This window comes from Lucilia sericata, unplaced genomic scaffold (genome assembly GCF_015586225.1).
Source record: "Lucilia sericata isolate MDLA Ls3-8-SP2 unplaced genomic scaffold, ASM1558622v1 Contig000404F_arrow, whole genome shotgun sequence".
NCBI classification, from domain to species: domain Eukaryota; kingdom Metazoa; phylum Arthropoda; class Insecta; order Diptera; family Calliphoridae; genus Lucilia; species Lucilia sericata.
This window is the reverse complement of record NW_023994422.1, coordinates 160,436-187,500: the sequence shown is the minus strand read 5'-3', so window position 1 is coordinate 187,500 and position 27,065 is coordinate 160,436. Positions and strand designations below refer to the sequence as shown.

General features: G+C 35.6%; 1 protein-coding gene across 1 annotated transcript in view; it reads right to left on the bottom strand.

The window, feature by feature from the left end:
* Positions 1-27,065, bottom strand: part of LOC119604565 (tyrosine-protein kinase Abl) — a 104,784-nt gene that overhangs the window by 15,577 nt on the left and 62,142 nt on the right. The window contains 1 exon segment of the mRNA XM_037957259.1: positions 14,955-15,008. Within this exon segment, the coding sequence (XP_037813187.1) occupies positions 14,955-15,008 (54 nt within the window).

Sequence of the window (27,065 nt, the reverse complement as noted above, 5' to 3'; positions counted from 1 at the left end):
GCCGAAGAGGAGGGGGAGGAACGGAAAAGGGAGAGGGAGCAAGGGAGCGAGAGAGAGAGAGGCGAGCGATGCGAGCGAGCGAGCGAGAGAGCGAGCGAGCGAGCGAGGAGCGAGCGAGCGAGAGAGCGAGCGAGCGAGCGAGCGAGAGAGCGAAGCGAGCGAGCGAGCGAGCGAGCGAGCGAGCGAGCGAGCGAGCGACGAGCGAGCGAGCGAGCGAGAGCGAGCGAGCGAGGGCGAGCGAGCGAGCGAGCGAGCGAGGAGCGAGCGAGCGAGCGAGCGAGCGAGCGAGCGAGCGAGCGAGCGAGCGAGCGCGCGAGCGAGCGAGCGAGCGAGCGAGCGAGCAGCGAGCGAGCGAGCGAGCGAGCGAGCGAGCGAGCGAGCGAGCGAGCGAGCGAGCGAGCGAGCGAGCGAGCGAGCGAGCGAGCGAGCGAGCGAGCGAGCGAGCGAGCGAGCGAGCGAGCGAGCGAGCGAGCGCGCGAGCGAGCGAGCGAGAGCGAGCGAGCGAGCGAGCGAGCGAGCGAGCGAGCGAGCGAGCGAGCGAGCGAGCGAGCGAGCGAGCGAGCGAGCGAGCGAGCGAGCGAGAGAGCGAGCGAGCGAGGCGAGCTGAGCGAGCGAGCGAGCGAGCGAGCGAGCGAAGCGAGCGAGCGAGCGAGCGAGCGAGCGAGGAGCGAGCGAGCGAGCGAGCGAGCGAGCGAGCGAGCGAGCGAGCGAGCGAGCGAGCGAGCGAGCGAGCGAGCGAGCGAGCGAGCGAGCGAGCTAGCTGAGGAGCGAGCGAGCGAGCGAGCGAGCGAGCGAGCGAGCGAGCGAGCGAGCGAGCGAGCGAGCGAGCGAGCGAGCGAGCGAGCGAGAGCGAGCGAGCGAGCGGAGCGAGCGAGCGAGAGAGCGAGCGAGGAGAGCGAGCGAGGAGCGAGCTAGCGAGCGAGCGAGCGAGCGAGCGAGCGAGCGAGCGAGCGAGCGAGCGAGCGAGCGAGCGAGCGAGCGAGCGAGCGAGCGAGCGAGCGAGCGAGCGAGCGAGCGAGCGAGCGAGCGAGCGAGCGAGCGAGCGAGCGAGCGAGCGAGCGAGCGAGCGAGCGAGCGAGCGAGCGAGGAGCGAGCGAGCGAGCGAGCGAGCGAGCGAGCAGCGAGCGAGCGAGCGAGCGAGCGAGCGAGCGAGCGAGCGAGCGAGCGAGCGAGCGAGCGAGGAGCGAGCGAGCGAGCGAGCGAGCGAGCGAGCGAGCGAGCGAGCGAGCGAGCGAGCGAGCGAGCGAGCGAGCGAGCGAGCGAGCGAGCGAGGAGCGAGCGAGCGAGCGAGCGAGCGAGCGAGCGAGCGAGCGAGGAGCGAGCGAGCGAGCGAGCGAGCGAGCGAGCGAGCGAGCGAGCGAGCGAGCGAGCGAGCGAGCGAGCGAGCGAGCGAGCGAGCGAGCGAGCGAGCGAGCGAGCGAGCGAGCGAGCAGCGAGCGAGCGAGCGAGCGAGCGAGCGAGCGAGCGAGCGAGCGAGCGAGCGAGCGAGCGAGCGAGCGAGCGAGCGAGCGAGCGAGCGAGGCGAGCGAGCGAGCGAGCGAGCGAGCGAGCGAGCGAGCGAGCGAGCGAGCGAGCGAGCGAGCGAGCGAGCGAGCGAGCGAGCGAGCGAGCGAGCGAGCGAGCGAGCGAGCGAGCGAGCGAGCTAGCGAGCGAGCGAGCGAGCGAGCGAGCGAGCGAGCGAGCGAGCGAGCGAGCGAGCGAGCGAGCGAGCGAGCGAGCGAGCGAGCGAGCGAGGAGCGAGCGAGCGAGCGAGCGAGCGAGCGAGCGAGCGAGCGAGCGAGCGAGCGAGCGAGCGAGCGAGCGAGGAGCGAGCGAGCGAGCGAGCGAGCGAGCGAGCGAGCGAGCGAGCGAGCGAGCGAGCGAGCGAGCGAGCGAGCGAGCGAGCGAGCGAGCGAGCGAGCGAGCGAGCGAGCGAGCGAGCAGCGAGCGAGCGAGCGAGCGAGCGAGCGAGCGAGCGAGCGATGCGAGCGAGCGAGCGAGCGAGCGAGCGAGCGAGCGAGAGCGAGCGAGCGAGCGAGCGAGCGAGCGAGCGAGCGAGCGAGCGAGCGAGCGAGCGAGCGAGCGAGGAGCGAGCGAGCGAGCGAGCGAGCGAGCGAGCGAGCGAGCGAGCGAGCGAGCGAGCGAGCGAGCGAGCGAGCGAGCGAGCGAGCGAGGAGCGAGCGAGCGAGCGAGCGAGCAGCGAGCAGCGAGCGAGCGAGCGAGCGAGCGAGCGAGCGAGCGAGCGAGCGAGCGAGCGAGCGAGCGAGCGAGCGAGCGAGCGAGAGCGAGGAGCGAGCGAGCGAGCGAGCAGCGAGCGAGCGAGCGAGCGAGCGAGCGAGCGAGCGAGCGAGCGAGCGAGCGAGCGAGCGAGCGAGCGAGCGAGGCGAGCGAGCGAGCGAGCGAGCGAGCGAGCGAGCGAGGAGCGAGCGAGCGAGCGAGCGAGCGAGCGAGCGAGCGAGCGAGCGAGCGAGCGAGCGAGCGAGCGAGCGAGCGAGCGAGCGAGCGAGCGAGCGAGCGAGCGAGCGAGCGAGCGAGCGAGCGAGCGAGCGAGCGAGCGAGCGAGCGAGCGAGCGAGCGAGCGAGCGAGCGAGAGCGAGCGAGCGAGCGAGCGAGCGAGCGAGCGAGCGAGCGAGCGAGCGAGCGAGGAGAGCGAGCGAGCGAGCGAGCGAGCGAGCGAGCGAGCGAGCGAGCGAGCGAGCGAGCGAGCGAGCAAGCGAGCAAGCGAGCGAGCGAGCGAGCGAGCGAGCGAGCGAGCGAGCGAGAGAGCGAGCGAGAGCGAGCGAGCGAGCGAGCGCGATATCTACCGACCTATCTAGCGAGCTAGCGATCGAGCGAGCGATCTATCGACGAGCGATCTATCTATCTATATATCTATCTATCTATCTATCGATCTATCTATCATCTATCTATCATATCATCATCTATATCTATCTATCTACTATCTATCTATCTATCTATCTATCTATCTATCTACTATCTATCTATCTATCTATCTATCTATCTATCTACTCTATCTCTATCTACTATCTATCTATCTATCTATCATCTATCTATCTATCTCTGATAATTACATATAAAATGTTTTGACAGTGGTTGGCAGAGATGGATAGTTCAGTGCTATTATACTTTATGATTTGGCTATTTAATAGACAATGAATCCCCCTAATTATACATTTATATAGATTTCTTATGGTATCAATAGTCTTCCATCTTTTCATATATTGAATTCATTTATTTATTGTCTTTATTTGCTGGTAATATCGTTTTCCTGTTTAATCATGCTTGATTTGTCATGAGATACTTAAAGTTAGAGGGTGTTACTACTGATTATATTTCTTCAACTATGTTTTTGTGTTTTTTGCATATTTCCCATGTTGGGAAATTGATATCAACTTAAGAAAACAAAACAGAGCTTAACATTAGATGAAGTGGAACTTGTAATCAAATATGAAATTTGAAAAAAAGAAACAATAAGAAATTGATGGTTTTTGTTAGGCTACAATAATTTAATTTAAACTAAAAATACATATTGTCAATAATGATTAAATATTTAAATATTTCTGGTTGTAAAATTTTGTCAATTATTTTCGTACATTCCATAAATAGTAACATTTAACAGCTGTTAAAATAGTTTCGTAAGAAATTTTGGTAACAGTTTTTAAAATAATCAAAAACTACATACCTTGAAGTTTAATTTTCAAATAAAGTGAACATAACATAACCTCTAACATTTTGTTAATTTTCCTTTTCAAAAATTTTCAAAATTTCTGTCACGTTTACTATTTGCTTTTGTTGATTCTTTAAAATATCTGTACAACATAAAATGACCTTGATATATCCTTTTTGTTTGAGTTTTTTTTTTTAAACATTACTAATAAAATATCCCAGAGGACTGTTGTGTTCTTCTGTTGTTGTATTTGAAAAGTTTTTATGCAAGATTTTGAAAATAATACTGAAAAAAAAAAAAAAAACAGTAACAGATTCACTTAAAATATGTACTAATGAATAATTTAGTTAAATTATACAAGACAAGGCAAAAAGTTATTTTTTCTCGTCGACATCGTATCATCCAACCTTAACTCACATCACATTCATTGTGAAGCATGTCTTGTATAGGAAAAGAGACAGACAGACGGCAGAGATGAAGAAGAAATTGCTTAATAAAAACAATTTCTTCTTGGAATGTGATCATGAAAAACCAGTACATTGCTCGTATAAAAGGTATGAAGGAAAAAAACTCAATGAACTCTTGTTGTTGTTGCCTCTGCTCTGAAACATGCATGCAACAATTTATTTTAGTGTTGCAACTTGCAAGTTAAATAATATATACTATAGGGTTAGCGATTAATCGGTAATCGCTTGAATTGAATTTTTAATGAAAATTCGAATTTTTAGTGAAATTTCGAATTCCTAGAGAATTTCGTGTTTCAAATTTCGAATAAAATTTCTGTATAAAAATTTAATTTCTTAAGCAAATACCAGCTGTTAAAGGAAACCGAATGAATATTCTTTCACTTTTGTTCAACACTATTCCACCATTAGAAGAAAAAAAAACTCAACAAAAAACATGAATGTTTTTTTAAATTTTTGCTAAAATAGTGATATAATACGCTGGAACATAATCAACAAACTTGTTGAAAAAGAACACTAATAAAAAAGCAGCATAATAATAAGAAAAAGAATACAATTGTCTATGACAAAGAAATAATAAGATTGTTTCTGTTTTTTCTCATTTTTGTTGTTGCTAAAATTACAAAAACAAAGTGGAAATAATAGTTTCAAGGTAATTTACTAAAGAAAATAGCAGCAAAAACAACAACAATATATATAGCTAGTAGTAATAATAGTTGCAAAGAAGAAAACAAAAAAAGAAAAGAGCCAAGGTGAAATCAGGCGTAACTTGTTTCTTCCACTTTTACAGGAAGACAACAAAGAGTAGTTAGTTTATTTTTGTTTTTGTTTTTGTTTTTTTTACTTCTAAAGAAGCCCCCCAAAGAAAGTTATGAAAATTCTATTTAATGTTAGTTATTTTTGTAAATAAACTTGTTTAATTTTATTCCTTATGTGTTGTGTTTCTTTTGTTAATATTTTTTTTCTTCATTTTATTTATATGGTAGAATTTTGTAGTTGTTTTGTTTAAAAGACCGGACACATTTTGTTGCCCTTTTTTGTTGCAGACAAGTACATAAGTAAGTACGAAGCGAAGTAGTAAGTAGTAGTTATGTTTCTTTTTTGTTTTGCTTTGGAATGTTGTCAATTTATGTAGGTTTTCTTTGGTATTGCAATTTTTTTTGTTGAATTTTTTGCACATATTTTTGTTTTTTTTTAACATTTTTATGATGAGATTTTTGTTTGTTACGGAAATAAAATATTGGTAAGAACATTTAAATTGTATAACAAATATTTCCGTTTAATATGGCAAATGATCTTATGTACTTCGCCTTCTCCCTTTCTTTTTCTCTAATATGTTTCGTTGAATCATATTTAGCTTGTTGCTATAGTATAATATGTGAACTGGTCTATTGAATAGTCTATACTATAGACTTGTCAATAGTCGTAGACTAGACTATAGACTTGTTCATAGACTAGACTATAGACTAGTCCATAGACTAGACTATAGACTAGACTATAGACTAGACTATAGACTAGACTATAGACTAGACTATAGACTAGACTATAGACTAGACTACAGACTAGACTATAGACTAGACTATAGTTAAGACTATAGACTAGACTACAGACTAGACTATAGACTAGACTATAGACTAGACTATAGACTAGACTATAGACTAGACTATAGACTAGACTATAGATTAGACTATAGACTAGACTATAGACTAGACTATAGACTGGACTATAGACTAGACTATAGACTAGACTATAGACTAGACTATAGACTAGCCTATAGACTAGACTATAGACTAGACTATAGACTAGACTATAGACTAGACTATAGACTAGACTATAGACTAGACTACAGACTAGACTATAGATAAGACTATAGACTAGAATACAGACTAGACTATAGACTAGACTATAGACTAGACTATAGACTAGACTATAGACTAGACTATAGACTAGACTACAGATTAGACTATAAACTAGACTAGACTATAGACTAGACTATAGACTAGACTAGACTATAGACTAGACTATAGACTAGACTATAGACTAGACTATAGACAAGACTATAGACTAGACTATAGACTAGACTATAGACTAGAATATAGACTAGACTATAGACTAGACTATAGACTAGACTATAGACTAGACTATAGACTAGACTATAGACTAGACTATAGACTAGACTATAGACTAGATTATAGACTAGACTATAGACTAGACTATAGACTAGACTATAGACTAGACTATAGACTAGACTATAGACTAGACTATAGACTAGACTATAGACTAGACTATAGACTAGACTATAGACTAGACTATAGACTAGACTATAGACTAGACTATAGACTAGACTATAGACTAGACTATAGACTAGACTATAGACTAGACTATAGACTAGACCATATACCGGCGGATAGAGAGGCAGATAAAAAAATCACCACTATACACACACTATTGGCATTTTTTCAATGAAATTGCACTGAAAAAAATATTTGGTTATTTTTAATTTTGAAGATTAAATTGCATTACTGTAAAATGCGAATATTTATAAACAAAATGTAATCAATGTACTTAAGAATGATAATTTCTTCACATAGAAACAACATTTCTAATTAAAATGTACAAAAAAAGTATGAAACAAGATGAACTTATTTACTTTCATTGTTATGCATTCTAGAAAATTATTTAGAGTGTACGTTGTTTTTGTAAATTATGCTCTTGCTTTTGCAAGTTGTTTTTGTTTTTTCAAGTTGTGTTTGCAATTTCTTTAACAAAGCGACATCAACCTGCTTTGTTGAATGCTGCCAAGCAACTAAATAAAATATTTGTATTTTTGATGCTCTTGTTTAGAGGTTCGTATGCGATCGTGTTGTGTACATGTAATTTGCCGAAAATCTTCGTTGTCAGAACAATACTAGCGCCGACGTCTGGACTAGACTATAGACTAGACTATAGACTAGACTATAGACTAGACTATAGACTAGACTATTCACTAGGGATGCCAAATGGGACTGGCTTTTACAAATCCCGGGATATTTCGGGATCCCGGGATTTTTCGGGATCCCGGGATTTTTCGGGATTTCGGGATTTTACGGGATTTCGGGACTACATGAATTTAATTGTTTTATATATGAACATCTTTAAATCATCATATTTGTAAAGAAAATTGTTTAATTTTGTGGAAATTTAGCAGACAGAAGATATATTTAAATTAAAACAATCCAATTAATTCCAATTTTTTAATAAAAACTTTCAGAATTGCATAATTTCTGAAACTTTTTAAATACATACTTACTTCCTAAATAAAAATAAATATCAAGTTCCGAAATTAGACATAAGCACTTTTTAAAACCTCATACTATTCCATGTGAACTAATAATTATAACAGCTACCAATTCAATTATTCGAACATCAATTTAGAACCTATTCTTTGAAAAATATTTGGAATTTTACACAAAATACATATTAGTTTTGGAACATGTTATTATATTCGTAGTATTAATTTAAAATTTTATGTGCATTCAGAACAAGGTAATTTACCTTTACCGGTATCACTCAGATTTGTAGAAAGTTAGAAATGTAAAATCCTCTAGTATTGAAAAATAAAGTTTGTATTCGACTGTGCCGAAATTAAATACCCACCATCAAAATATTGTAATGTGTTGATATTAATATCAGCATCAATGTGATTTTCAGAGGAGGTCCAATTAGGTTTTCTTGTGTCAATTTTGGTCCAAATTTGCAGCCCAAATAGAATGAGTCTTCTAACTCGTGTTTTCAGCTTACAGACACAGAATGTGTATACTTTTTGGGTCGGTCTACGACCAACATTTCGATGTGTTAACAAGTAAGAAGTTATAGTTGGGCGAAGCCCTACACCAGTTATAAAAATAAAATGTGATTTATTGTTCATAATAAAGTATCTAAGTTGAATTGTACCTTGCCTCGGATATACTTTAGCTATTTTTTGTTGAATAAAATTGTGTACATTTAAGTCATATTTCGAAGGGGGCTTTGTATAGGAGCTAGGGTCAAATGAGGCCGTATCATCAAAAAATACATCAGGGTCATGAAGGCTAGTATAGAACTTGGCTTTGCAGCTTTTTGTCGAGATATGAGTATATTGAACATAATTATGAACTTAAAAGCACTATTCGGGGGCTTCAGTTGTATGGGGGCTAGGTCAAATATTGGACCGATGTTACCCATTTTCAATAGGATCCGTCTCTAGTACAATAGAAGATCATGCAAAATGTCATTGAATAATCTTCAAAATTGCTGTAGTTTGATTACAAGGTTTACACGGACGGACGGTTCAAATATGTACAAAATTAGCTCTACGGAATTTAGTTTTGCATGAGTCGAAAATAAAATAAGATCGTAATTTTCAAATTAATGAAAATTATGGCTCAAAAAAAGGAAATAAAAACAGTTTTTGAAACAAATCCCGGGATTTATTTTGAAAAATCCCGGGTTTCGGGATATCCTAATCCCGAAAAAATCCCGGGATTTATTTTCCAAATCCCGAGATTCGGGAATTGCCAATCCCGAAAAATCCCGGGATTTTCGGGATCGGGATTTCGGGATTGGCATCCCTACTATTCACTATACTATAGACTAGACTATAGACTAGACTATAGACTAGACTATAGACTAGACTATAGACTAGACTATAGACTAGACTATATACAAGACTATAGACTAGACTATAGACTAGACTATAGACTAGACTATAGACTAGACTATATACTAGACTATAGACTAGACTATAGACTAGACTATAGACTAGACTATAGACTAGACTATAGACTAGACTATAGACTAGACTATAGACTAGACTATAGACTAGACTATAGACTAGACTATAGACTAGACTATAGACTAGACTATAGACTAGACTATAGACTAGACTATAGACTAGACTATAGACTAGACTATAGACTAGACTATAGACTAGACTATAGACTAGACTATAGACTAGACTATAGACTAGACTATAGACTAGACTATAGACTAGACTATAGACTAGACTATAGACTAGACTATAGACTAGACTATAGACTAGACTATAGACTAGACTATAGACTAGACTATAGACTAGACTATAGACTAGACTATAGACTAGACTATAGACTAGACTATAGACTAGACTATAGACTAGACTATAGACTAGACTATAGACTAGACTATAGACTAGACTATAGACTAGACTATAGACTAGACTATAGACTAGACTATAGACTAGACTATAGACTAGACTATAGACTAGACTATAGACTAGACTATAGACTAGACTATAGACTAGACTATAGACTAGACTATAGACTAGACTATAGACTAGACTATAGACTAGACTAGACTAGACTATAGACTAGACTATAGACTAGACTATAGACTAGACTATAGACTAGACTATAGACTAGACTATAGACTAGACTATAGACTAGACTATAGACAAGACTATAGCTAGACTATATAGACTAGACTATAGACTAGACTATAGACTAGACTATAGACTAGACTATAGACCTAGACTATAGACTAGACTATAGACTAGACTATAGACTAGACTATTAGACTAGGACTATAGACTAGACTATAGACAGACTATAGACTAGACTATAGACTAGACTATAGACTAGACTATAGACCTAGACTATAGACTAGGACTATAGACTAGACTATAGACTAGACTATAGACTAGACTATAGACTAGACTATAGACTAGACTATAGACTAGACTATAGACTAGACTATAGACTAGACTATAGACTAGACTATAGACTAGACTATAGACTAGACTATAGACTAGACTATAGACTAGACTATAGACTAGACTATAGACTAGACTATAGACTAGACTACTAAACTAGACTGTAGACTAGTATATGGACAAGTCTATTGACTAGTTGTAAGGACTAGACTATAGTTCTTGTCTATAGAATATAGACTAAAATATAGAGTAAACTATATAGTACACAGTCTAGACTGTAGACTAGTTCTATGGACAGTCTATTGACTGGTGTAAGGACTAGACTCGACTATAGACTAATCTATAAACTAGACTATAGACTAATCTATAGACTATAGACTAGTCCTTAGACTAGACTATATACTAATACATAGAATGGATTTCAGACTAGTCCATAGACTACACTATAGACTAATACATAGACTAGACTATAGAATAGATTGTAGACTAGTCCATAGACTAGACAATAGTCTAATCCATAGACTAGACTATATACTAGTCCATATAATAGACTTCAGAAGCTAGATTATAGACGAAAACATAGACTAGTCAATAGACTAGTCCATAGAATAGTGAAGAGACAAGTCCATAGACAAGTCTTTATGACTAGTCCTTAAACTATTCCATAAACTAGTTAATAGACTAGTGAAACCCAAATAAAGACTCTTAATATCTACGACAATTTTCAGTTTTCTTTCCAAACTAAATATTTCCAACAACAGGGTTTAATCTAAAAAAGAAACCAATTTGTTACAAGATTTGTTTTTTCTTTCTATAAAATGCAAGACACTTCCTCCATTATAAATCACATGTCATAAGTTTGTTCTCATCGCTATAAGAAATGTAAAGAAAAAGTAAATAAATTTAGAAAATAGTTCATATTTTTCACACAGTATAAAACAGAATGAAAAAAAAAAAAAAATAATATTTATGTACAAACGGATATGACCATCATTGATGTTATAAAGTTGTGCTTTATGGAAGACTCATCATCTCGTGCAGGAGATTTTGAAAAGATTTCTTTGTATTCTTTTAGAGTAATTTTCTAAACAAACAAATATTTAACTTAAGTGGGGGAGAGAGTAGAAGGAGGAGTTGAAAATGTGTGGTGTCTATTGCAAAACATTTAAACACATCATCATAAAATCTGTTTTTATATTTACTACAATTTGCTTTTATTTTCTTGCTACATATTTTTTTTATAGAGAGGAATTAATAATAAATATTCTTAAGAAAAAAATTAAAAAAATACTTTTATAGGAAATTCCAATAAATGTGGTCAGTATTTAGTGGGTTAATTAAAATAGACAAGAAATACTTTATATTTATAAATCAGCAGCAAGCGTTTGAAAAAAATTGTTTATAAATAAAACAAAAAACATTCAACTAATTATAAAAAATTTATAAAATGCTTAAGGAATAATTAATTATAGTTTGTTACTATATTATTTATTGTTTATTTATACTTTTCAATATAAAATTTTAAATATTTTTATTCCAATTTGTTTTGTTTTTATTAAAAGAGGGGAAAATAACGTGTGCGTGTTGTTTGTTTGAACGGAACTGTTTTCAAACATTCAACAAACAACTTCCGTTTTGTGTCTACTACTACTATTTTTTATTTATAAACCCCGTTTTATCAATTTACATTATATTGTGTTTATATTGAAAAATTATTCCACTATTTGCAAAGCCAAATAATAAAGGGTGTTTAGTAAAGACTTTGACAATTGTTTATGTTGAAATATGAGATAAATCTAATGAAGGTGTAAGTACTAAAGATAAGTCTATGGACCAGACTATTGACTAGTTCATGGATTTAACTATTGTTATAAATCAGTTCTTGTTCTAGTTCAGTTTTACACTATGGACTGTTATATTGATGTTAAGCTCTTTTTCCTTTTGCAACACCCTGTATTTTGAAAGTTCATTTTATAAATATGACTATATGTGCATTATATACACCTCCTCCATTATATATATTTGATTTTTATAAATAAGTCTGGTAGAAATTTTTTATTTATAAACTGCAATTGTTTTTTTTTTTTTTTCATTTCAATGGGGTTTATTACTTATTGTTTTTGTTTATATATTTTTTTCTTTTTTTTTTAATTTTTAATAAATATTTTATACAAACACAATTTATGCAAATTATTTTCATTTTTGTATACAATTTTAAAAATGGACAATTCTTTGTAATTATATTTAATAAATTTGAACTGTTGTAATGAATATTAATTGATTAATTTAATCAAATATTTATTTATTTTGTAGTCGTAAGAGTAAAATCATTTTTATTTGAATACAATACGAAAGAGGTGTAGGGAAAATAAGTGGAAGTGGTGAGACAGGAAGAACAAAAAAATTTATTAAATAGGAGCTTAATTTCAGAACTAGAACTAGAACTGAACTAGAACTAAACTAGAACTGAACTAGAACTAAACTAGAACTGAACTAGAACTGAATTAAAACTGAACAAGAACTGAACTAGAACTGAACTAGAACTGAACTAGAATTGAACTAGAACTGAACTAGAACTGAACTAGAACTGAACTAGAACTGAACTAGAACTGAACTAGAACTGAACTAGAACTGAACTAGAACTGAACTAGAACTGAACTAGAACTGAACTAGAACAGAACTAGAACTGAACTAGAACTGAACTAGAACTAAACTAGAACTGAACTAGAACTGAATTAAAACTGAACAAGAACTGAACTAGAACTGAACTAGAACTGAACTAGAACGGAACAAGAACTGAACTAGAACTGAACTAGAACTGAACTAGAACTGAACTAGAACTGAATTAAAACTGAACAAGAACTGAACTAGAACTGAAACTAGAAACTGAACTAGAACTGAACTAGAACGGAACAAGACTGAACTAGAACTGAACTAGAACTGAACTAGAACTGAACTAGAACTGAACTAGAACTGAACTAGAACTGAACTAGAACTGAACTAGAACTGAACTAGAACTGAACTAGAACTGAACTAGAACTGAACTAGAACTGAATTAGGACTGAACTAGAACTGAACTAGAAACTGAACTAGAACAGAACTAGAACAGAACTAGAAAGAACTAAGAACTGAACTAGAACTGAACTAGAACTGAACTAGAACTGAACTAGAACTGAACTAGAACTAACTAGAACTGAACTAGAAACTGAATTAAAACTGAACAAGAACTGAACTAGAACTGAACTAGAAAACTGAACTAGAACTGAACTAGACCTGACTAGAACTGAACTAGAACTGAACTAGAACTGAACTAGAACTGAACTGAACTAGAACTGAACTAGAACTGAACTAGAACTGAACTAGAACTGAACTAGAACTGAACTAGAACTGAACTAGAACTGAACTAGAACTGAACTAGAACTGAACTAGAACTGAAACTAGAACTGAACTAGAACTACTAGAACTGAACTAGAACTGAATTAAAACTGAACAAGAACTGAACTAGAACTGAACTAGAACGGAACAAGAACTGAACTAGACTGAACTAGAACTGAACTAGAACTGAACTAGAACTGAACTAGAACTGAACTAGAACTGAACTAGAACGGAACTAGAACTGAACTAGAACTGAACTAGAACTGAACTAGAACTGAACTAGAACTGAACTAGAACTGAACTAGAACTGAATTAAAAACTGAACTAGAACTGAACTAGAACTGAACTAGAACGGAACAAGAACTGAACTAGAACTGAACTAGAACTGAACTAGAACTGAACTAGAACTGAACTAGAACTGAACTAGAACTGAACTAGAACTGAACTAGAACTGACTAGAACTGAACTAGAACTGAATTAAAACTGAACAAGAACTGAACTAGAACTGAACTAGAACTGAACTAGAACTGAACTAGAACTGAACTAGAACGGACAAGAACTGAACTAGAACTGAACTAGAACTGAACTAGAACTGAACTAGAACTGAACTAGAACTGAACTAGAACTGAACTAGAACTGAACTAGAACTGAACTAGAACTGAACTAGAACTGAACTAGAACTAAACTAGAACTGAACTAGAACTGAACTAGAACTGAACTAGAACTGAACTAGAACTGAACTAGAACTGAACTAGAACTGAACTAGAACTGAACTAGAACTGAACTAGAACTAGAACTGAACTAGAACTGAACTAGAACTGAACTAGAACTGAACTAGAACTGAACTAGAACTGAACTAGAACTGAACTAGAACTGAACTAGAACTGAACTAGAACTGAACTAGAACTGAACTAGAACTGAACTAGAACTGAACTAGAACTGAACTAGAACTGAACTAGAACTGAACTAGAACTGAACTGAACTAGAACTGAACTAGAACTGAACTAGAACTGAACTAGAACTGAACTAGAATTGAACTAGAACTGAACTAGAACTGAACTAGAACTGAACTAGAACTGAAATAGAACTGAACTGAACTAGAACTGAACTAGGACTGAACTAGAACTGAACTAGAACTGAACTAGAACAAAACTTGAAAAGAACTACAACAGAAATAGAACAGAACAAGAAAAGAACTAGAACCATACTAGAACACAACTAGAACAGAACTAGAACAGAACTAAAACCGAACTAGAACAGAACTAGAACAGAACTAGAACAGAACTAGAACAGAACTAGAACAGAGCTAGAACAGAACTAGAACAGAACTAGAACAGAACTAGAACAGAACTAGAACAGAACTAGAACAGAACTAGAACAGAACTAGAACAGAACTAGAACAGAACTAGAACAGAACTAGAACAGAACTAGAACAGAACTAGAACAGAACTAGAACAGAACTAGAACAGAACTAGAACAGAACAAACTAGAACAGAACTAGAACTGAATTAGAACTGAACTTCATCTAGATATAGAACTGAACTAGAACTTAAACTCAACGTTAGTTTGGTTTCATTTTAAAGCCGCGATGCCAATTTTAATTTTATAACAGCTGGCATCACTGCTCGTTCGCTTTTAAAGAATAACTCATGCATTATCAAAGCACGAGTTCAAACTATTTAAAATTCCTTAAAACTATTTAATATTTTAAAATTTTTAACAGATATTTTGTGCAGTGTTTTAAACTATAGCTATTTTTTACCTAAATTAATTTGATATTTTCCTGTATCACGTTGTGGTATTCTGTGTAGTGTGCCTAAAATAGAACGGGGAATAAAGAAAAAACGATATATAAAATATATATTAATTTGTTTGCGTGTATTGTATATTATTAGTAATTAGTAAGAACAAATATGAAACGAGTAGTAAATTTTTTAATTAAAGATGTTTAATATGTAATGTGAAATGATTTTATGTAAATATGTTAAAGGTTAAAAGGAAAATGTCTGAAGAAACCCTCAAAAATTATTATGGAAACACACAAGTTCTTTTAGAGTTATTATTTGCTTAGTCAAACAACTTTATTCATAAAGATTAACAAAAAGCTTTAAAAGCTAAATAACTTTGTGCTAATTTTCTGTTTTATTTAATTTTTCATTAAAGGTATTAAAATGTTCTTTCTGTTCTAAATCCCTAAAGTTAAATATGCATCTTAAGTGATTAGTAAAGCCTAAGTGCAAGTGATTTAAAATGAAAATTTCTTTGAAATAGTTTCACATGCATGAATAAATGAATGAATGACAGAATGATGTTAAACATAACAACAACTACATACATATGTATATAAAAAGAACTCAATTTGTTAGAAAATCCCATAAATAAACATACTAATCTAATGTATTTTTAAATATTTATTTATTTTGTAAAAATAAAATTTCAGGTCATTAACCTAAGTGTTTTGAAATGTTAATGATGACACACGTTTACACTGAGCTATAAAAAATACATTATAACAATTTTAATTATAGTTTGTTATTAAATATTAAGAGTTAGGTGTCTTTTTGTGTTTTATTTCAATGTTTACGAAAAAGAAAGTGTTTGGGAAAAGAAGAAGATGTTAAGATTGTATGACAGAAATAGAACTGAACTATAACTGAACTAGAACTTAACTAGAACTTAACTAGAACTGAACTAGAACTAACTAGAACTGAACTAGAACTGAACTAGAACTGACTAAGAACTGAACTAGAACTGAACTAGAACTGAACTAGAACTGAACTAGAACTGAACTAGAACTGAACTAGAACTGAACTAGAACTGAAATAAACGGAACTAGAACTGAACTAGAACTGAACTAGAACTGAACTAGAACTGAACTAGAACTGAACTAGAACTGAACTAGAACTGAACTAGAACTGAACTAGAACTGAACTAGAACTGAACTAGAACTGAACTAGAACTGAACTAGAACTGAACTAGAACTGAACTAGAACTGAACTAGAACTGAACTAGAACTGAACTAGAACTGAACTAGAACTGAACTAGAACTGAACTAGAACTGAACTAGAACTGAACTAGAACTGAACTAGAACTGAACTAGAACTGAACTAGAACTGAACTAGAACTGAACTAGAACTGAACTAGAACTGAACTAGAACTGAACTAGAACTGAACTAGAACTGAACTAGAACTGAACTAGAACTGAACTAGAACTGAACTAGAACTGAACTAGTACTGTACTAGAACTGAACTAGAACTGAAATAGAACTGAACTATAACTGAACTAGAACTGAACTAGAACTGAACTAGAACTGAACTAGAACTGAACTAGAACTGAACTAGAACTGAACTAGAACTGAACTAGAACTGAACTAGAACTGAACTAGAACTGAACTAGAACTGAATTAGAACTGAACTAGAACTGAACTAGAACTGAACTAGAACTGAACTAGAACTGAACTAGAAACTGAACTAGAACTGAACTAGAACTGAACTAGAACTGAACTAGAACTGAACTAGAAACTGAACTAGAACTGAACTAGAACTGAATAGAACTGAACTAGAACTGAACTAGAACTGAACTAGAACTAGAACTGAACTAGAACTGAATTAGAACTGAACTAGAACTGAACTAGAACTGAACTAGAACTGAACTAGAACTGAACTAGAACTGAACTAGAACTGAACTAGAACTGAACTAGAACTGAACTAGAACTGAACTAGAACTGAACTAGAACTGAACTAGAACTGAACTAGAACTGAACTAGAACTGAACTAGAACTGAACTAGAACTGAACTAGAACTGAACTAGAACTGAACTAGAACTGAACTAGAACTGAACTAGAACTGAACTAGAACTGAACTAGAACTGAACTAGAACTGAACTAGAACTGAACTAGTACTGTACTAGAACTGACTAGAACTGAATAGAACTGAAACTAGAACTGAACTAGAACTGAACTGAACTAGAACTGAACTAGAACTGAACTAGAACTGAACTAGAACTGAACTAGAAACTGACTAGAACTGAACTAGAACTGAACTAGAACTGAACTAGAACTGAACTAGAACTGAATTAGAACTGAACTTAGAACTGAACTAGAACTGAACTAGAACTGAACTAGAACTGAACTAGAATGAACTAGAACTGAACTAGAACTGAACTAGAACTGAACTAGAACTGAACTAGAACTGAACTAGAACTGAACTAGAACTGAACTAGAAACTGAACTAGAACTGAACTAGAACTGAACTAGAACTGAACTAGAACTGAACTAGAACTGAATAGAACTGAACTAGAACTGAACTAGAACTGAACTAGAACTGAACTAGAACTGAACTAGAACTGAACTAGAAACTGAACTAGAACTGAACTAGAACTGAACTAGAACTGAACTAGAACTGAACTAGAACTGAACTAGAACTGAACTAGAACTGAACTAGAACTCGAACTAGAACTGAACTAGAACGAACTGAACTAGAACTGAACTAGAACTGAACTAGAACTGAATTAGAACTGAACTAGAACTGAACTAGAACTGAACTAGAACTGAATTAGAACTGAACTAGAACTGAACTAGAACTGAACTAGAACTGAATTAGAACTGAACTAGAACTGAACTAGAACTGAACTAGAACTGAACTAGAACTGAACTAGAACTCAACTAGAACTGAACTAGAACTGAACTAGAACTGAACTAGAACTGAACTAGAACTGAACTAGAACTGAACTAGAACTGATCTAGAACTGAACTAGAACTAAACTAGTTTCTGCCATTCCCTTTGTTAAAAAGGCTTTCCCTACCCAGCATTAAATCCTTATTTAAACTTTAGTCTCATAACTAAAGCATAACTTAAGGGGCACTATAATAGTTCAGTATAAACATATGCTAAGCAACTTATGTCTATAGGGATATCAATTTTTTTCTCTTTCTCTTAAAATATACTACTTTTTCTGCCACAACTACACAATCTAAAGCATAACTTAGGGGGTAATTGTTAGCAAACAAACGTAGCAGCATTTTAGTAGCAACGTGCATTAAATTTCTGCTTAAAGGCTAAAAAAACGAAGACATTTTATTATAAATTTCTACGAAGAAAAAAGAAATTATTTAAAAATGTTCTTGACATTTTGTTTGCTGCTACTTTTTGCAGAAACATTTTTATTTTAAACGTGGGTTTCCACCAGCTATAAGAGAAACTAAAGGAAAATTATATGCATTATAATAATTCCCAACCCTAAGATGTTTTTAGTATATATTTTCTGCAAGATAACAAATCTGACTGTGCTGTTTATCTTTAAGTTTTGTTTTTTTTTCTCTCTTGCTTTAACTTCGCTTAAGCGAAAACAAAAGATGTTTAAGAAAAAATATGATAACATTTTCTTTACTTATTTTACTTTTTTCTTTGGAATTTTTTTATAAGTGTTTTAAGACGTGCTTGATATATTGTCGTCTGATTATATTTTATGGTGCTAAAACATTTACATTTATTTTCTTCTTTTCGGACTGTTAGCTAAGATACATACATATTTAAAGGGGAAAGAGCTGTAAAGTGTGGAGGAGTAGAGAACTTCTAATGCATAAGTGCTCATCAAGAAGTACATTTGTCACAAATATGTGGGTGAGTTAGTTGTGTGTATACAAATGACTTGGAAATGCAAAAAATAAAACATGTTAATAACGTTTTCAAGAACTTATAATAAATGGAGATTAACTTATATAAGGACAAATACAGTAAAAAAGGAACATATGGTCCTTACACCAGCAAAAACAAAACGCACAGTTTTACAATAAAAAAAATTTAATTTTTCTTTGTACTCATATATTAAACGGACTCTTAAACTAAAAATTTTGAAATTAATTGGCAACACTGTTGTTATTTTGAGAAAACTGTGGCAACACAGTAATTTGTTTACATTTCATAAACTGTGTTGACAATAATAGGAATATTTAAGAAACTGGTAAAATATATTAAAAAGAGATGTCAATTAACTACAACTAAACTCAAGTAGAACTGAAATTAAATATAACTGAACTAGAACTGAACTAGAACTAAACTAGAACTGAACTAGAACTGAACTAGAACTGAACTAGAACTGAACTAGAACTGAACTAGAACTGAACTAGAACTGAACTAGAACTGAACTAGAACTGAACTAGAACTGAACTAGAACTGAACTAGAACTGAACTAAACTGAACTAGAACTGAACTAGAACTGAACTAGAACTGAACTAGAACTGAACTAGAACTGAACTAGAACTGAACTAGAACTGAACTAGAACTGAACTAGAACTGAACTAGAACTGAACTAGAACTGAACTAGAACTGAACTAGAACTGAACTAGAACTGAACTAGAACTGAACTAGAACTGAACTAGAACTGAACTAGAACTGAACTAGAACTGAACTAGAACTGAACTAGAACTGAACTAGAACTGAACTAGAACTGAACTAGAACTGAACTAGAACTGAAAGAACTGAACTAGAACTGAACTAGAACTGAACTAGAACTGAACTAGAACTGAACTAGAACTGAACTAGAACTGAACTAGAACTGAACTAGAACTGAACTAGAACCTGAACTAGAACTGAACTAGAACTGAACTAGAACTGAACTAGAACTGAACTAGAACTTGAACTAGAACTGAACTAGAACTGAACTAGAACTGAACTAGAACTGAACTAGAACTGAACTAGAACTGAACTAGAACTGAACTAGAACTGAACTAGAACTGAACTAGAAACTGAACTAGAACTGAACTAGAACTGAACTAGAACTGAACTAGAACTGAACTAGAACTGAACTACTGACTACTGAACTAGAACTGAACTAGAACTGAACTAGAACTGAACTAGAACTGAACTAGAAACTGAACTAGAACTGAACTAGAACTGAACTAGAACTGAACTAGAACTGAACTAGAACTGAACTAGAACTGAACTAGAACTGAACTAGAACTGAACTAGAACTGAACTAGAACTGAACTAGAACTGAACTAGAACTGAACTAGAACTGAACTAGAACTGAACTAGAACTGAACTAGAACTGAACTAGAACTGAACTAGAACTGAACTAGAACTGAACTAGAACTGAACTAGAACTGAACTAGAACTGAACTAGAACTGAACTAGAATGAACTAGAACTGAACTAGAACTGAACTAGAACTGACTAGAACTACTAGAACTGAACTAGAACTGAACTAGAACTGAACTAGAACTGAACTAGAACTGAACTAGAACTGAACTAGAACTGAACTAGAACTGAACTAGAAACTGAACTAGAATCTGAACTAGAACTGAACTAGATCTGAACTAGAACTGAACTAGAACTGAACTAGAAACTGAACTAGAACTGAACTAGAACTGAACTAGACTGAACTAGAACTGAACTAGAACTGAACTAGAACTGAACTAGAACTAAATAGAACTGAACTAGAACTGAACTAGAACTGAACTAGACTGAACTAGAACTGAACTAGAACTGAACTAGAACTGAAATAGAATTGAACTAGAACAGAACTAGAACTGAACTAGAATTGAACTAGAACTGAACTAGAACTGATCTAGAACAGAACTAGAACTGTATCAGGACTGATTTAGAACTGAACTGAACTAGAATTGAACTAAATTTTCTCTAACAGTGATGTCAAAACTAACATGAATGTTGCGATTAGACTGGAAAAGTAGAGTAGAAAGCAAATTTCGCTTAAATAAAGTTTATAGAAGTTGTATCCATAGCCAATTAAGGGTTAATATCTTAGATTATGTCTAGTCTTAATATTTTATTCATTTTCTTAAAATCACCATCAAACCAAAACTTATTTTTGTCTAATTCAAAGATTGCTTTTTTATTTATTTTTGTTGTTTCTTGCCATTAAACAATTGTAATTTTTCACAAAAAAAAAAAAATCAACAACACGAGACGAAACTTAATAAGAAATACAAAAATAAAAAAAACTTAAAAGTAAAAATTAAGACATTTTTTTTGTAATTTTATTGTTGTTACTTAAAATGAATGAAATTTAATGAATGCAAATAAATAACACAGAAAATAAAAGAAACGAGACAAAAAGCAACCAACCTCCTTAACTACAACAAACAACAGTACTCGACATCAAAATGACATAAAGAGAGAGACATACACAGACAGACGGACGGACGGAAAAACAGATATACTACACAGTTAAAACAAAAGAATGAAAAGACTACAAACAATTGCAAAAAAAATACAGTTTTTTTTACAATTTGACATACAGACAGAGGACTACAGAATTACATTCATCAGACGCTTTCAGATTTTATGTGACAGGAACTGAAAAAAATAAACAAACAAAATCTGCTCTATGACTGAAATCGCAGAACGGTTATACAGAAGTTGAAGTTAGCAACACTTTTATTGGTGTGTGACATATTGAAAGCTGCCACCTGTCAAAAATAACATAATTTTAAATCGATGCCAGTGCTTGAGGCATTTTTTAGATTACAAAATATTTTTTTGTCTTAACATGTTTAACAAATTTTTCCTCCATGGGGGAGATGTTTTCACTATTGTTTCCTCTATTTTTTTTTTTTTTTGGCAAAATTTACAAAAGAAAATTTTAACAAATCTACAACAACAATAAAATTTAAGTAGAAGGCGTAAGTGGTGACAAAAAAATTTAGCATTTTTTTGGGTTGTTTTTATTTTTAACTATAATTTTACATTAACGAAAAAAACACTAACTTTCAACTTTAGATTTCAAGAAATACAAACAAAATCATCCCTATTTATATTTAGTTTCGAAAAGATTTTAGCAAATTGTATTTTCATTTGAAAAAAAAGTTTTTATTTTTAAGTTTCCTGCACTCGTTTACAATTAATGTTCGAATTGAACTTAGAATAAAGTTTTGTATTGAAATTAGGGTGGTTTTTAAAACATTTTGCCTAGATGAGAAAAATGCTTCAGTATAGGATGTAATAGTTATAGTCTGGACTACTGCCTATAGTCTGGACTATAGTCTTTAGTTTGGACTATAGTCTATAGTCTGGACTATAGTCTATAGTCTGCACTATAGTCTATAGTCTGGACTATAGTCTATAGTCTGGACTATAGTCTATAGTCTGGACTATAGTCTATAGTCTGGACTATAGTCTATAGTCTGGACTATAGTCTATAGTCTGGACTATAGTCTATAGTCTGGACTATAGTCTATAGTCTGGACTATAGTCTACAGTCTGGACTATAGTCTATAGTCTGGACTATAGTCTAAAGTCTGGACTATAGTCTACAGTCTGGACTATAGTCTACAGTCTGGACTATAGTCTACAGTCTGGACTATAGTCTACATTCTGGACTATAGTCTATAGTTTGGACTATAGTTTATAGTCTATAATCTGGACTATAGTCTATAGTCTGGACTATAGTCTATAGTGTGAACTATTTTCTATAGTCTTGACTATATTCTATATAGGTGATAGTCTGTATATATATAATGCAGACTATAGTCCAGACTATCACCTATATTCCAGATTATAGAATATAGTCAAGACTATAGAAAATAGTCCACACTATAGACTATAGTCCAGACTATTGACTTTATTCCAGACTATAGACTATAGTCCAAACTATAGACTATAGTCCAGACTATAGACTATACTCCAGACTATAGACTATAGTCCAGACTATAGACTATACTCCAGACTATAGACTATAGTCCAGACTATAGACAATAGTCCTGACTATAGAGTATAGTTTTAAATTAAAAACAGAATGCAGACTATAGTCCAGACTATCACCTATATTCCAGATTATAGAATATAGTCAAGACTATAGAAAATAGTCCACACTATAGACTATAGTCTGGACTATAGTCTATAGTCTGGACTATAGTCTATAGTCTGGACTATAGTCTATAGTGTGGACTATAGTCTATAGTGTGGACTATAGTCTATAGTGTGGACTATTTTCTATAGTCTTGACTATATTCTATAATCTGGAATATAGGTGATAGTCTGGACTATAGTCTGCATTCTGGACAATAGTATATATTTAAAACCATACTCTATAGTCAGGACTATTGTCTATAGTCTAGACTAAATTCTACAGTATGGTCTATAGTCCAGATTATAGTCTTTTATTCGGACTATAGTCAAAGGTTTTAATAACAGCCTGAACTATATTTTAATTAGTATATAGTCTGGACTATAGTCTAGAGTCTGGACTATAATCTATAGTCTGGACTATAGTAAATAGTTTGGTCTATAGTAAATAGTTTGGTCTATAGTCTACAGTTTGGACTATAGTCTAGAGTCTGGACTATAGTCTATAGTCTGGACTATAGTCTAGAGTCTGGACTATAATCTATAGTCTGGACTATAGTCCGTAGTCTGGACTACAGTCCATAGTCTGGATTATAGTTTATAGTCTGCACTATAGTCTAGAGTCTGGACTATAGTCTAGAGTCTGAGTAGAGTCTATAGTTTGGACTATAGTCTATAGTCTGGACTATAGTCTAAAGTCTGGACAATAGTCTAAAGTCTGGAAAATAGTCTATAATCTGGAATATAGTCTAAAGTCAGGATTTTAGTCTAGAGTCTGGACTATAGTCTATAGTTTGGGCTATAGCCTATAGTTTGGACTAAAGTCTAGAGTCTGGAGTAGAGTCTATAGTTTCGAGTATAGTATATAGTCTGGACTATAGTCAGTAGTTTGGACTATAGTCTATAGTCTGAGCTATAGTCTATAGTCTGGACTATAGTCAATAGTTTGGACTATAGTCTGAGCTATAGTCTATAGTCGGGGCTACAGTATATAGTCTGGACTATGGTTTATAGTCTGGACTATAGTCCAGACTATAGTCCATAGCCTCGACTACAGTCTTTATTAGTCTATAGTATAGACTAGACTATAATCTATAGTCCAGATCGAGCCGATTAAAGTAAAATTTTCGAATTCCCAAATTGATAAAATGCCACTACAAAAATCACCACCCTAATATCAATTGTATGTTAAACTAAATTGTCTATTTTTATGCGTACTAAATTAAAAGTAAATTTAGTTAGAAAATTGTACGCATTTTATTATTGTTATTGTGTGTCTTGATTTCTAGATTGAATGAAAAAAAATCTTATTGTGAGAAGACACAGTTAAAAGTTTTCTTTAAATTGCCAAGGGCAATCAAATTGTTTGTGCGCTAAATTTTCATTTCTAGTGCATAAATAAACAATAAAGTACTTTTTTATGTTAAAATATTACAGAAAATCTATTATATTATTATACCCTACTAGAGAAAATATGTTATTTTATGACAAATTCTTAATACTTGTCAAGATTAACAGAGAAAGAGTAAAAAATTCAAACAACAGTCACGTTTTTAGTTTCGGCAAACAGCTCTCTCATAATCATTATTACTTTCTTATTTTTAAACTCATACAGGTACAAATATACTCAGTCAGAGAGCTCTTTAGTTAGTCGTTCAGTTTTCATCCTTAAAATCCTTTTCTTTCATTTATTATTTACGGTTCAAAAATACTTCTGTAGCCCCTCTTTTAAAGTCGTTCTTTCCGAAGTACCTATTTTTTTCTAATTGTTAGCTTTTGTTCTCTTCTTACATATAATTTTTTGCATGAATTTATCATTTATATATATAATTTTTTTTCCATTATGACCTAGTTTTCATCATCAACATCAGTAGTTGTTGCTGTTGTCGTATAAATATTATAATCATCACATTTATGATGGCGTGAGATTTTTCACTGGAACTTTTTAGTTAAACGAGAGAAGATTGAATGAAAGAGATTTTGAGGGGCAAAGTAGGAACTTCTACACAATTAGAACTATAATGATTTGGTTTGTTTCATAGTCGTTGAAGTCTCACAACTAAAGGCAAATGAGTATTATTGTTAGACGGAGAGTGACATTTAAAAGTTTAAAGTACAATAATAATAATAAATATAAACGAGCTGCATTTAAACAAAAAATTAAATCAGTAGAGATAAAAATTTCAAAAAATATTAATAATTGGAAAATTAATTTCTTTGTGAAAAATTTAAGTTATTCTGTAATCCAGACCATAGTCCATATGGAATATATTCTATAGTCTGGACTATAGTCTACAGTCTGGACTAGAGTCTATAGTCTGGGCTATTGTTTATAGTCTGGACTATGGTATAGTCTGGATTATAGTATATAGTCTGAACTATAGTATATAGTCTGGACTTTAGTTTACAGTCTGGACTAGAGTCTATAGTCTGAACTATAGTTTATAGTCTGGACTATGGTATATTGTCTAGACTATGGGGTATAGTCTGGACTATATGATATAGTCTGGACTATATGATATAGTCTGGACTATATGATATAGTCTGGACTATATGATATAGTCTGGACTATATGATATAGTCCGGACTATATGATATAATCTGCACTATAGTCTATACTCTGAACTATAGTCTATGGTCTGGACTATAGTCTAAGTCTGCACTATAGTCTATAGTCTGGACTATGGCCTATAGTCTAGATTCTGGACTATAGTCTAGAGTCTGGACTAGAGTCTATAGTCTAGACTATAGTCTGAACTATAGTTTATAGTCTGGACTTAAGTTTATAGTCTGCAGTGTAGTCTATATTCTCAACTCTAATCTATAGTGCATAGTCTGGACTTTAGTCTATAGTCCGGACTATAATCTATAGTCTGGACTATAGAATTTAATATTGACTATAGTTTATAGTCTAGATTATAGTCTATAGTGTGGACTATAGACTATAGTCTGGACTATGATCTATAGTCTATAGTCTAGACTATAGTCTTTATTCTCGACTAAAGTCTATAGTCTGGACTATAGTATATAATCTGGACTATAATCTATAGTCTGAACTATAGTATATAGTCTGAACTATAGTATAGTCTGGACTATAGTATATAGTCTGGACTATAGTATATAGTCTGGACTATAGTATATAGTCTGGACTATAGTATATAGTCTGGACTATAGTATATAGTCTGGACTATAGTATATAGCTGGACTATAGTATATAGTCTGGACTATAGTATATAGTCTGGACTATAGTATATAGTCTGGACTATAGTATATAGTCTGGACTATAGTATATAGTCTGGATCTAGTATATAGTCTGGACTATAGTATATAGTCTGGACTATAGTATATAGTCTGGACTATAGTAATAAGTCTGACTATGAGTTATATAGTCTGGACTATAGATATTAGTCTGGACTATAGATATATGTCTGGACTATAGTATAATTCGGGACTATAGTATATAGTCTCTGGACTATAGGGTATATCGTCTGGACTATAGTCTACAGTCTGGACTTAGTCTACAGTCTGACTAGAGTCTTATATTCTGGGCTATAGTTTATCGTCTGGACTATGGTATAGTCTGGACTATGGTATAGTCTGGATTATAGTATATAGTCTGGACTATAGTATATAGTCTGGTCTTTAGTCTACAGTCTAGACTAGAGTCTATAGTCTGAACTGTTGTTTATAGTCGGGACTATGGTATATTGTCTGGACTATGGGGTATAGTCTGGACTATATGATATAGTCTGGACTATATGATATAGTCTGGACTATATGATATAATCTGAACTATATGATATATTCTGCACTATAGTCTTTACTATGAACTATAGTCTATGGTCTGGACTAAATTCTATAGTCCGGACTGTAGTCTATAGTCTGGACTAGTCTATAGTCTGGACTATAGTCTATAGTCTGGACTATAGTCTATAGTCTGGACTATAGTCTATAGTCTGGACTATTGTCTATAGTCTGGACTATAGTCTATAGTCTGGACTATAGTCTATAGTCTGCACTACAGTCTATAGTCTGGACTATAGTCTATGTCTGCACTATAGTCTATAGTC